The sequence below is a fragment of the Rhinolophus hipposideros genome, assembly GCF_964194185.1.
Source record: "Rhinolophus hipposideros genome assembly, chromosome: X".
Lineage (NCBI taxonomy): Eukaryota > Metazoa > Chordata > Mammalia > Chiroptera > Rhinolophidae > Rhinolophus > Rhinolophus hipposideros.
In genome coordinates this window covers 72,256,580-72,269,727 of record NC_138046.1, presented here as the reverse complement: position 1 = coordinate 72,269,727, position 13,148 = coordinate 72,256,580, and the positions used below count along the sequence as shown (strand labels likewise).

The following is a 13,148-nucleotide window of genomic DNA, read 5'->3' as shown; positions in this document are numbered from 1 at the left end:
TAAAAGGACATACAGATGGCAAATAGAGATATGAAGAAATGCTCAACCTAACCATCATTGAAATGCAAATAAAAACCACAATGAGATACCACCTCACCCCAGTCAACATGGCTATCATCAATAAATCAACAAACAACAAATGCTGGCGCGGATGTGGAGAAAAAGGAACGCTTGTGCACTGTTGATGGGTTTGCATGTTGGTGCAGCCTTTATGGAAAACAGTATGGAGGTATCTCAAAAATCTGAAAATGGAACTACCTTACGATCCAGCAATTCCAGTCATAGGTGTCTATCCGGAGAAATCCAAAACTCCAATTCAAAAATCTTTATGCACTCCTATGTTTATGGCAGCACTATACACAATAGTCAAGACATGGAAACAACCAAAATGCCCATTGGTAGATGACTGGATTAAGAAACTATGGTACATTTTTACAATGGAGTATTACGCAGCCATAAAAGAAGAAATCTTACCATTTGCAACAACATGGATGGACCTAGAGAATATTAAGTTAAGTGAAATAAGTCAGACAAAGAAAGACAAATACCAGATGATCTCACTTATATGCGGAATCTAAAGAAACGAATAAGTGAATGAACTAATCAGAAACAGTTTTGGAGACAAAGAGGAAAAACTGAGGGTTGCTAGATGGGCTGGGGGTGGGGATAAGGGGGAAGGTGAGGGGATTACAAAACAGTCGGTAACCACAAGATGGCCACGGGGTTTTGAAAATTAATTTGGGGAACGTAATCAATAATGTTGTAAAGATTTTGTAGGGTATCCAATGGACACATGTCTCATTTGGGAGACCACCTCAGGGAAGATGTAGATGCCTGATCACTGCAATGTACACCGGAAGTTGAACAATAATGAATGCCAACTATAATTTTACATATATATATATATATATATATATATGTATATATGTGTATGTATATACTTACAAGAAGCGGAGTACAGCATTAGGAATAGAGACAGTGGAAATGTAATGGCTCGGTGCGATGTCAGAGGGCTAGTGGATGGGGAGAGCAGGGTTCACACAGTGTGAGGGATATAAATGATAAATGTCTAAGTATTACTTTGTCTTGTGCGCCCGAAACTAATAAAAAAAAAACTTTATGTGACACAATTAGGTTGGCACAAGTGAAAAAGAAGAGAGACTACACTAAAAGAAACATTCATATTATTGGCTGATAGTCCAAAAATTGATCATATATTAAAAAAAATAAAGGAAGTATTTCAATCAGTGGAATAAGAACAGATTTTTATATCGGTGGAGTGAGAATAGCTGACTAACGATCCAGTAAGGAAAAAAACCCAAATACTCTAAAACAAAGTAAATTTCAGATAAATTAAAATGTAGACGTTGAAAAAGAAACTAAGAGGTAATATTTACTTAATCTTGGAGGGGAAGACTTTCTATGCACATCTCCAAAGTCAGTAACCATAAAATAAAAATAGATTTTACTACATGAAAAATGTAAATTTTCACACACAACAAACCATTATAAAAATAGAAGGCAAACTTAGAAAATACATATAACAAAGATTTAGTCTTTAATATATAAAGAATTATTATATATTGATAAGAAAGAAAAAGAATGGTGCAATAGGAACATGAGTAAAAGCAATTTACAAAAGAAACATAAGTAACCAATACACCTATTAGTTAAACAATCTCACCTTATGATTTGAAAATGCCAATTCAGACAAGGAAATATCATTTTTGGCTATCAAATCAATAGTAATTAAGAATAAGACATTCATAGCCAATGTGGAAGGAAAATGGGGAAATAAGTATTGTCATATTCTGCTGGTTAGATTATAGACTGGGAAACTTTCCTTAAGGCAGTTCATCAATACAAATAAAAAGTGTACTAAACCACCCTCTAAAATTTCAAGCCCACAATTATAGTTCTAGGTATTTATCCTAAGGAAATAATTAAATATGTACAAAAGATTTAGGCACATACTCATTATCACACTAGCTTATAAAAGTGAAAAAAACTGAAAACCTTGAATGTCCAAAAAACTTGTTTGTTCAAATAAATGACAGGACATGTATAGAAAAGAACATTTACTAAGCATCTATTTAAAACAACATTTAATGTGATTTTTTCAAATGACATAATCATAGAGATGGAGAACAGATGAAGGGGTTGCCAGGGCTCCGAGATGGGGGAAGGAGAGTAAAAAGGTAACGTGATGAGATTCTTACAACGACATTGTTCTGTATCTGGATGTGATGGTGTTCACACCAATCTACATGTGATAAAAACTGCACAGAACACACACACACACACACACACACACACACACACACACATAAATCTGAATAAGGGCATTGGGCAAGGTCAATTTGCTGGTTATGCTATAGTTATGTAAGACGTTACTTAACATTGGCGTAAACTGGGGTGAAGAACATACAGGATCTTCCTATATTATTTCTTAGAACTGTGTGAGACTACAATTATCTCTAAATTAAAGTGTTTTTAAAAAGGATAATGAGGAAGCATATTTGTTTGACATTGAATGAATAATGCTCATGACATACTATGAAGTAAAAAACAGGTTTCAAAACAGCATCTATAATAAGCTACATTTTTATAAATACAGGAAAGTATGCATACATCTATACACACAAAGTGAGAAAAGGTCTGGAAGTATATAAATAAAAGTGTTATTGTTATTATTTGTTAATGACAGGGTCCTTGGAGGAAAAAGATATTACCATATCCACTCAGTCAATTAAGATACGTGCTGACAATTGTTGAAAATTGTAGGAACCAAAAGAATAGCCAACCAAAATAAGTAAAGCTTCATAAACAGGACAATGAGTCCCACACTTATCTTGAAATTTTAATTTGCAGTGAAGAAAACTGAAAAAAAGACATAAAATGGCAAACCCTAACACAGACCCAAACAGCCTATAGGTTATTTTTAACAATGATTTTATTTCAGTAGAAAATTATGTATTTTGGAATCAATTCCTAGGGGAACAGATTATCACTTAAAATATTACTGTATTCTCTGATCCGATTCCTTGCCATTACTTTTTTTAGTTTTAAAGGATTTACAACCAGGTCATTCAGTTCACTTTCATCAAAAGGATTGCAGGCTTACACAGATGTGTCACAATGCTGTCAATAATAAGAAGTTAACACCACCAGACTTTGTTGGTATCAGATATTAATGTCAACAATGGTAACTCCCCAAAATGAAGCAACTGCAAACTGCCAAACTAGGGCACATTAATCTAATCGTGATAGTCTAAGGTATTTTTTCACTTGGAAAAATCCAACAAGCTCAATCTAATATGTCAGCTTTAGGCAAAGCAACTCCAGTCTTAACAGTCTGACCTAGGTCAAACTTAACTAAGCCTTAGGTCTGACATTTGTAAAATAGAGATAATAATCGTATCAATCACAGACAAGGTTATCATGACAATCAGAGATAATGCATTTTAAGAGCTTAGCACAGTATTCGGCATATCATAAATGCTAGAAAATATTTTTCATGTACTTGTTTAACAGCATATTGCAGGTACTAAAATTACTAAGTGTCATCTATTTGGCTTAGATAGCTCATGCCAAAGTAACACCGTTGATAGAAAAACAAGGATTAGAACTCACAACTGGACATCTTCCTGATATGCCTGACATCTGTTTGTAAAACCTTATTTCTCTGTAATTCAGCTTGTGTAAACTTTTCCATGATAACTATCTTAAATCCCTATATAGAAAAGCAGTTTAACAAACGTGCAAATTGCAATCACAGGTATATGATTCAAAACATTTCAAAGCAATATAAAATGACTAAAAATGCCCATAACTAATAGCCATTGTAACTCAACGTTAACATTGGGCTGGATAAAAAAAGATATATAAAAACACTACTCAGAAATAAAAAATAGATGTTGGTACTTTTCTAAATGAGATATAAAACAAATCTGTCAAGTCGTATGACATTACCCATTTAGGCTCTTGGTCAAATCCAGTACGAGATGAAACACCACACTGGCCAAGCTGCCCAGGTCCCTTCTGTCTATTTGCAAACTATTTTTAAAATACTCTCAGTATGATAACATGAGAGGTCTCATAATCATGGATGCTTTGAGAAATCAATGTCTGTGATAAATTATCACACACTTTTTTTACATAGCTCTTTAATAAAATTATTAGAAAAGCAAAACAACAACTAATCAATGTTTCATAGTATTCCTATTTAGCCATAGCTAAATTTCAAACACACACATACACATACACACACACATACACACACACACACACACACACAGTTTTTCAATATATATTAATATAAACTGGGAACTAATGGTGATTTTTAGACAATTTTACTTTTAAAACCATTTATATACATAGCAGGCACAGCCTAAGTTTTCAGTTAAAAGACTCCACACTGAAACTGAATAACAGATAATTTAGCATGAAAACAGGTCAATTATATGGAATTATAATTGTTTCTGTGCATTGGGATTTTATGTTAAACACGAGAGTGTGATGGTGAGCAGCCATATTTGATTTTAATTGCTATAGCCTGACTTATCCAAAACATCATAACACTGGAGAAAATGAGAAAATGACATGGGGCATGGGAAATGAAAACGATGCTGCAGAGGGAACTCTGGTAACAGATGCGGCTCTCTCTGAGGGATTGGCTCAAACTTCTGATTTACAGGGAAGGGTAAGCCTCTCCCAGAAAGTCTTCTCCTGAGTTAGATTCTAACTCCCTTTACTTTTGTAGGTATTGAGAGCAGAAAAGACATACTTTTCCATCAATAAATGCCTGAAAAATTGCAAAGCATTTTTCAGAAGAGCAAAATCTGTAGGCTTTCTTTAGCTACCTCGGGATTCTTACATTGACATGGAAGTGTTTCATACTATGCCCCAAATAAGATAAATTTGTTCAAAACCCTCAGGCAAAACAAATGACAAATAATGCAAGCTGGTGAACAAAACAGAATAAAAGAAAAAAAAAGAAAACATATAAACCTCCAAAAAAACATGGATAGAAATGGTGCTAACAGACACAAAGGTCTTTCCCACCAAGAAGCCAAAGGGAAGAGGAGGAAGATGACCCAGACACATGAATCTTTCCCACCACTCTCCATGGAAAGCATGAGCCCCAGCACGGCATTATGAGTCATAAAATTTAACTACATTATCAGAGCACTTACATTTTGCAAGAACTATTTCATTGAATCTCTTTTAGAAATGAGAAAATTGCAACTTGGACATTAAAGAACATGTGTGAGGTAGCACAAGAGGCACTGCTAATTCAGTCACAGGCTGTCTGTTGTCCAAGCCACACTGTCAATCACATTATACTGCTGAAATGAGATACAAACATATCAAAGGAAATAAAATATATGGATGGTATAGCATTTGTATAACTACAGGACTTCTGAAATACCATTTTGATTCCTAGACTTTAAAACCGCTCCTGGCCACCTCCCCACCCCCAAATATATCTATTATCTATATCTATCTCTCTAGATTATCTGGATATCTAGAGATATAGATAGATACAGATATATAGATACAGATATATGCATATATATGTGTGTGTGTGTGTGTGTGTGTGTGTGTGTGTGTGTATTTTACAGTGACCTATTACACACAGGAAGTGTTTCATAAAACTACACTTATCCTTACTACATGTAATATATTCTGATATATTCCATTCTACCTCTTTCTTTAATGCTGGAATTGATTTCATGGAGAAGATATTTGCAAACAATGCTTCCGATAAGGGGTGAATATCCAAAATATATAAGGAACACACAACTCAACAACAAAAAGACAGACAATCCAATTTAAAAAATGGGCAGAGGACCTGAATAGACATTTCTCCAAAGAGGACATACAGATGGCCAATAGACATACGAAAAGATGCTCAACATCACTAATCAACAGAGAAATGCAAATAAAAACCACAATGAGATATCACCTCACCCCAGTCAGAATGGCTATCATCAACAAGACAAATAGTAACAAGTGTTGGAGAGGCTGTGGAGAAAAAGAAACCCTCATCCACTGTTGGTGGGAATGCAGACTGGTGAAGCCGTTATGGAAGGCAGTGTGGAGGTTCCTCAAAAAATTACGAATAGAATTACCATATGACCCAGCAATCCCTCTCCTGGGTATCTACCCAAAAAATCGGAAAACATCTGTAAATCTGAAAACATATATCTGTAAAGATATATGTACTCGGATGTTCATTGCAGCTTTATTTACAGTGGCCAAGACATGGAAACAACAGAAGTATCCTTCTATAAATGATTGGATAAAGAAGATGTGATATCTATACACAATGGAGTACTATTCTGCCTTAAGGAGAGATGAAATAATGCCATTTGCAACATGGGTGGATCCTGATATTACTATGCTAAGAGAAATAAATCAGACAGAAAAAGTCTAAAAACATATGACTTCACTTATGTTTGGGGTATAAAACTGAAAGCAACAAAGGAACAAGACAAACAAATAAAGAAAAACTCACAGACACATACAACAGTTTAGTGGTTACCAGAGGGTAAGGGGTGGGAGGAGAGGATATGGTAGAAGAGGGTAAAGGGGATCAAATATATGGTGATGGAAGAGCTGACTCTGGGTGAACACACAATATGATGTATAGACGATGTATTATAGAACTATACACTTGAAACCTACGTTAATTTTACTAACCATTGTCACCCCAATAAATTTAATTTAGAAAACAGAAAAAGAAACAATAAACTGCTCTAGACCATAAGTCTAGATGTTTGGAAATGCAGGCAGAGGACTATATATAGGCATCCTGGAAGAGGATTAAAGGAGATACAGATATGGGAGATCACGTGGCACAGTCTGGGACAAACAGGTATTTGGTAAATATCAGTTTCTATGACACCCGCTGCAGCATTCCTGTCCCCCAGTGTTGGAAGAAGTGAAGCTACCCCACCACCACCATAAGCATTCTAGCCAATGAGCTGCCAGCCAAGGCTAACTTCAAGGAATGGAACCTACATGACCTTTCCTGATAAAAGTAGCTTATCAATTTCAAGAAAATCTTTTTTATGAGCCATTTTGGTAGAAAATTTTCTAAAGTATATTTAACACTGACTTGACTTCTTATAAGGACCACACAGAATTTAGCGTTTTTTTTTCAAGGACCCAGTGTCATGGTTATGCACACACAATGGTAAATTTTTGAGCTGGTAGATGCCCACTTTAGAGGTCACTTAATTCAAATCTCTCATTTTGCAGATGAACAAAATGCATCCCAAGAGGTTATGCAATTTGCCCCAAGTCACCCAGTAGGAAGGTCAAGTGATTCCAATTATGGCATGCCGCCATATCTATTAATTGCACCTTGTCGAGTACTATCTAGCAAGGTAGTCAGGATTTAGGAACAACAACCTTTGTAATTTCCATGTGTGTTATTCTGGTTATCTCATTTCTTTCCCCATAATCTTTAGCAATACAACTTTTTAAAAGGATTTATGTGTTTACCTTCTGCAAAAAAAAAATTAAGCTAGCCTATCCCACAACCCATCTTCAGGGAAGAACTCCAAAATACAGTGTGGTGTACTTTAGAAAAGAAAGGGATGCAAACTGAATCTCTATGTGGTGTTCAGAAAGCAAGAAGGATGCAATGAAAAGCCTCCACTGGCTTATGAATAGCTCTGAGAATGTAACTGTCAGACCCCAAACAGGTCTTTAAACTAGGCAATACAGTAAATTTCACAAGGACAGTAATTAGGTTCTCAGTAAATGTGGGTTGAAAACCCAGAAAAGTGAGTGTTTGTCACTACACTAAATTGTCCCAGGCCATTGTGCTGTTTGATGTAGGTTTGCATTTTAGGTGTTAAGACTCTTCCCTTTCCCCTAAGGATATGAACTGTCACTTATATCTAATGAAATCCCCCAAACACAGCTTTTGCAGAAGCTGATAACATTCCCCATATCTTCTAATAGGATGCTTCTAATATACTCTGAGCTGCTAGAATTATTTCTAAAATAAGAATGAATAATGCCCTAAGTAAGAGTCTAAGGGATTCCCTTATATAAGAATCATGTCAGTATTATTACGTAGCTCTTGTAACTTCCATCTTGCCTGATCTTCTTTTGAGTTGTTGGCTCTGCTGCAGATTGCGATTACACAAGTTGCCAGGTTAAGTCACCTCCAGTAACGTGTTATGCTACTGGGACTATTTTTAACCTGAAATCAATGATACTACAGCCCATAAAATTATCATTCAAATAAATGTCTTTTTAAATGGCAAAATGTCTTGAAAATGACAATTGTGTACCCAAACTGAAGGTGACATTCTAGACACTTAATCACTTATATCCATTTTTGTCCTCTCCCTTGAGACTCCAGTTGGCTCTCCTCTCTTATTCCATTTTCTTCCGTATTTTCCATGGTTTAAGTACTTTATCTTAACTACTCTGTCTTTGGGTGTTCCACAGATATTTCCTGTATATTCTAATTAGAAGTAAATGGGCTTAACTAAGAAAACACATACAAAAGTTTATTTTCCCATCTCTTCAAAACACGATCTTAAGGAATACCTTGTATTATGCAAAATAAAAAGAAATACAAATCAATCAAGGTCAAAGGGATTTAAAATATTTCCCATAGATGATTTTACTTGATGAAGCAATTGTCTTTTAATGACATTTTAACTATTAATAGAACTAAATCTGCTTTAAGAAAAGTTACATCTCACAGCCTATTTCTTTACTTCTTTTTTTTTTCTTGTTTTTAAGGAAGGGCGCAGCTCACAGTGGTCCATGCAGGGATCAAGCTGACAACCTTGGTGCTACCAGCACCACACTCTAACCAACAGAGCTAACCGGCCACCCCAATTATTTCTTCTTGTTTCTGATACATGCATGATTAATTCTGCTTTTGTCAGTAAAACTAAATCTATGAAATACTGCTTTTCCTATGATTTATTCAAACCAGCCCATTTAGCAATGCAAACACATTTTAAGGACTACTTTCAGCAAACTAGTTCAAAAGAGAAATATTCCAAACACATTAAAGATAATTCCAATTAAGCAATGATTGGAATTATTGGAATAATTTATCTGGGAAATGATTTTTATCCAATTTTTCCACTTTGACATACCTAAAAACAAAGTTTTGTGCTATAAATTTAAGCAATGTGCTTGATAAACTCAGAATATGTTCACCATTAAGTGATAACGAAAACCTTAATGTTTAAGATTAACTTCAAATAAGTTGTCCCCATACTTTGAGAAATAACATTACTCTCACTGAATTAAGTCTAAAATGAATCTTTTTCCAGATATACCAGATGCTTCCTGATGTAATTTGTTGATCACTCACAGTATCTTCCTACATCTATCATAACATACTCCAACAGGATGGTTGCAGTCCATGTTATGAATTGAACTGGAAGGCAAAATATTTATTATAAGAACTAACAGCATTTACTAATAAGAAATAGCGCTGTTGCCAATTAAAATATGAATCCAGGTAAGAAAAAAAAACATCTTAATGATTCAAAAAGATATTTTAACACCCCAAGTGTTTAGCTAACAAAAACGAAAGGCAATAATATAGAACCCAAGTATGGTAAAACAACTACTCTAAAATGGATGTTGTTCTCAGTTTTAGGATAGACTAAAGAGAATACATTAATAAATAGTCTACTGGCTTCTTCCAGCTCTCATCCAACATCTATTCATAGCAACTACAAACAGGTTTTCTACAGCCATGCAGTTTTCAGGCTGGCAACAAACAACATCCTTGGTGTTCTGAGAACAATTACCCAGGTACAACTAGAATAAGAGAATTTCTGGTTAGATGACACCGAAAGACTATCTAGATTACCATCCTTATATTCAAAAACAAGGAAACTGAGGCTCAGAGAAATTAAGTGCCTCGCCCTAGTATTTCACACAGCTAGTTAATGGCCAAGCAAGACCTAGAACCGAGTTTTTCCAATTATCTTTACTAAAGTGGGTTAATCAGAGGGTCTGAACTACTGATTCTCATTTTGGGATGTAATGGGACTTTGGAAATTTACCAGCTATGTGATTGTGAGCAAACTGCAACCTTTCTAAGTCCTCTTGCAAAGTGTAGGGAATACCTACTCTTAACAAGGTTGTTGTGAGGATTACATAGAGCTTGTAAAGTGCTCAGCACATCGAGTAGCAAATAATAAGCACTGGAAAACAGGTAGCCATTATTTTTACTCCTGCCCTGGAAACATGGCTGCTCCTACTGTTTTAAGACGAACTGAATTCATTAACACAATGGACAGGGTCTCACTCTACCAGAGCTTCTCTGGCCTACCACGTTCTGCAGACAGGAGAAATCCCCACTCAACAACCTACTCCACCCCATCTAAAATCTACCCTTTACACTGTTAAGAAAAACAAAATACCAACTGCTGCCAAATGCCATCTGCTACGTTGTATGTAGAATTTGTCAACTAGAAATTGCAGAGGGGTTTCTGGCTCCACCCAAAACATGGAAAATAAACGATGGGAAAACAAGGGGAAGATAAGATCGTACACCTGAACTGGAACTCACAGAAGCTTGTTCTCAGCTCATTTAATTGTGGGTAGGTCAGTGGGGTGGTAGAAAGCAAAATGCTTTCTTTATGCACCATGAAGCAGGAATAATGGCTACCTCTAAAAAATACAATTCCCTAGGCTTCTCCACACAATACAAAATAATCCGTTTCCTCGCCAAAGTAAATTAATACGCACACGGATAACAACTGAGCATCTTTTGCGAAAAATTTAGGATTAAGCTGTATCCGAGTTGCACTGCACCCTAGGATTATATAAATATATGAAAAATTCCTATGAAATGGCGAGACAAAATGATGGGGAATATCACCTTGAAATCAACAAGGAGGAAATCATAACGTATGCCAAAGGCGTCTCCATTGATAAAATCCCGACCCTCCATTCTCGTGGCACTGCAAACCCACCTCCCTCTAAGGCAATTACAGGAATCACCCACAGCAACCAACCTCAGCAATCGGCATCGACCAGATCGACCCCCTACTCAAATGGCGCTAAAAACCGCGGGTCCAAGCCCCTCCCTGGAGCTGCTAAATCCCGCGCTGACTCCAGACTACCTCACTTCCTTTCCGTCCTTCCTCCCATGCTCGACCCCTGGTATTTCTCGCCAACCCTCGCCACTGACAGAGAAGATAGGAACTAGACAGACTTCCTATACTTTCTCCGGGAAGTACCAGAGCCACACATACCCGTCCCTATTACGATCACATCAAACTCCGAAGGGAGATTATCCGCCATCTTGACAGGAAACGTGTCATGTGACTATTGCTTGTGGAAATGAAATCAAGGTTGGCATTGCCTTGGTAGAAACCGGAAGGGAAAACAGTGCATTCTGGGTATTGTAGTTCTTGGGTGGCGGATCCAGGTAGGCGACTACAACATTATGCATGACAAATTTACGGGAATGTGAAAAGCTCAGTTCCTTTTCCAGGCTGAGTGCAATAGCGCATTAAGCCTGGAGATTTGGAGTACAAAATAGATGTTGATTTTTATTCCAAAGGTTAGAATGAATGTGAGAAGACGTGGTAACCCTTGACAATGATGAAGCAAGAATTGTTAGAAGACAGGCAGGGCGGAGTGAGATTGCAAAGGGATTGCTCTATGAACAAAGGAAATTTTTCATAGACAGCCTGGAAACTGTTTCCCCGAAACTGTTTTTTCAAACAGTCTGGAAACTGTTTCCCCGAGCGTGTCTGTACTTTCGTTTTGGCCCCCAAAGCATAATTTTTCACACCAGTACTTTCAAACTATATCCTGTATCTTTTTCGTTTATGTGTTTCCCCCACGAAGTTCACGAAAAACTTCTCGCCCTTGTTTCGCCAGAATGGAACCCTCATCGTGTCTGTATTGGTTCTAGTGGGTCCAAACAGCTATCCCGGCGATATATATTGGCAAAACTAACCTTTCTTTACAGAAGGGAAGAAATACATGAAAGCATAGTAGTTGTTTGATAAGCGTTTATTGATTCAGAATCTGGTTTTCTATACATATAGAAGGAGTACATTCAAGATTCTCCTGCTAAGCAACTGCAGAAATGATCAAGGTAAAATGGCCATTATATTAAGGTGATTGTATTTGATGAGGTGGTTTAGATTGTCTATGCTAAGCAGCTGATATAGCTCTCACAAGTATTTTCAAGGTCAGCCTCCTCCACCCCGTTATATAAAATTCTTTGCTGTCTGAAAATACTAAAGCAAAAGGGGGTGGGGTGTGCATGGGAGTGAGGGACCGTACTTTTTGATCTCAGAAATTAGTTGTGTACTTATTTTGAAAGAATTTCAAAATAATTCGAAGAGAAAGTGCAGTACTGGACCCTCCCTTACACCACCTGTCCTCCGAGATGGTGGTTTCCCCAGTCACTCCGTTGTTCCTTCTGCATGGTATGATCTTCACATTCTCTAGCAACGTTCCTCCTCAAGATTCAGTTCAGCTTCTATAATACCACCTCCTCCTTTCATCTCTTCCCTATATTTGGTTAAATTTCCCTACATAGCGCTACCACTCTGACATAACCTCCCATATTGCACTGAAAGTATTTGCAGTTATATTGGTTCCTATATAGTACCCATATTCCCACACATTCTCACAAAAATACAGGGACCGTGCCTTATTTATGTTTTTAATTCCTGCATCTAATGTAAGCCTGGCATGTAGTAGGAATTTAACAAATGTTTGATGAACTGAGCTTAGTCCTGACTTCCTTAATAGATGGTAAGTACTATGGAGACAGGGACTGAATCTTCACCTTTATTTCTGCCCACCACTCTCATGTGTCATCTTTTAAAGACACTCAATATGTTTGTTACTTTATTAAAGTTCCAGGAAAATTCTTGAAAATAGTATTTTGCTGTTTTGGGCTGCATTTTGCCCTAATCGTTAGCAACATTGTACATGAATATTATCAGAAGTGAAATAGATCTTATCTGTGAGACTCTTAATACCACTGATGGAAATGGAAATTAATAGTTTTCCCAGGGTAAACACAGGAAACTTTCCAAAATCTCCTCTAACAGCGAGAAACCACAGATGGGTGGTTAAAAACATGATAAAATATTTCTATCTTACTTTGGAGATATATG

The 13,148-nt window shown here is 36.6% G+C and overlaps 1 protein-coding gene across 4 annotated transcripts in view; it reads right to left on the bottom strand.

Moving 5' to 3' along the window:
- Positions 1 to 11,340, bottom strand: part of CHM (CHM Rab escort protein) — a 204,005-nt gene extending 192,665 nt beyond the window's left edge. For 2 of the 4 annotated variants that reach the window (XM_081043321.1, XM_081043322.1), the window contains exon 1: positions 11,259 to 11,340. In XM_081043321.1, the coding sequence (XP_080899447.1) occupies positions 11,259 to 11,307 (49 nt within the window). In that variant the 5' untranslated portion in view covers positions 11,308 to 11,340. Of the gene's footprint in view, positions 1 to 11,018; positions 11,064 to 11,258 lie in introns of those variants that run through there. The other 2 variants (XM_081043324.1, XM_081043323.1) reach the window with 2 other exon arrangements.
- Between the last annotated feature and the right edge of the window lie 1,808 nt (positions 11,341 to 13,148).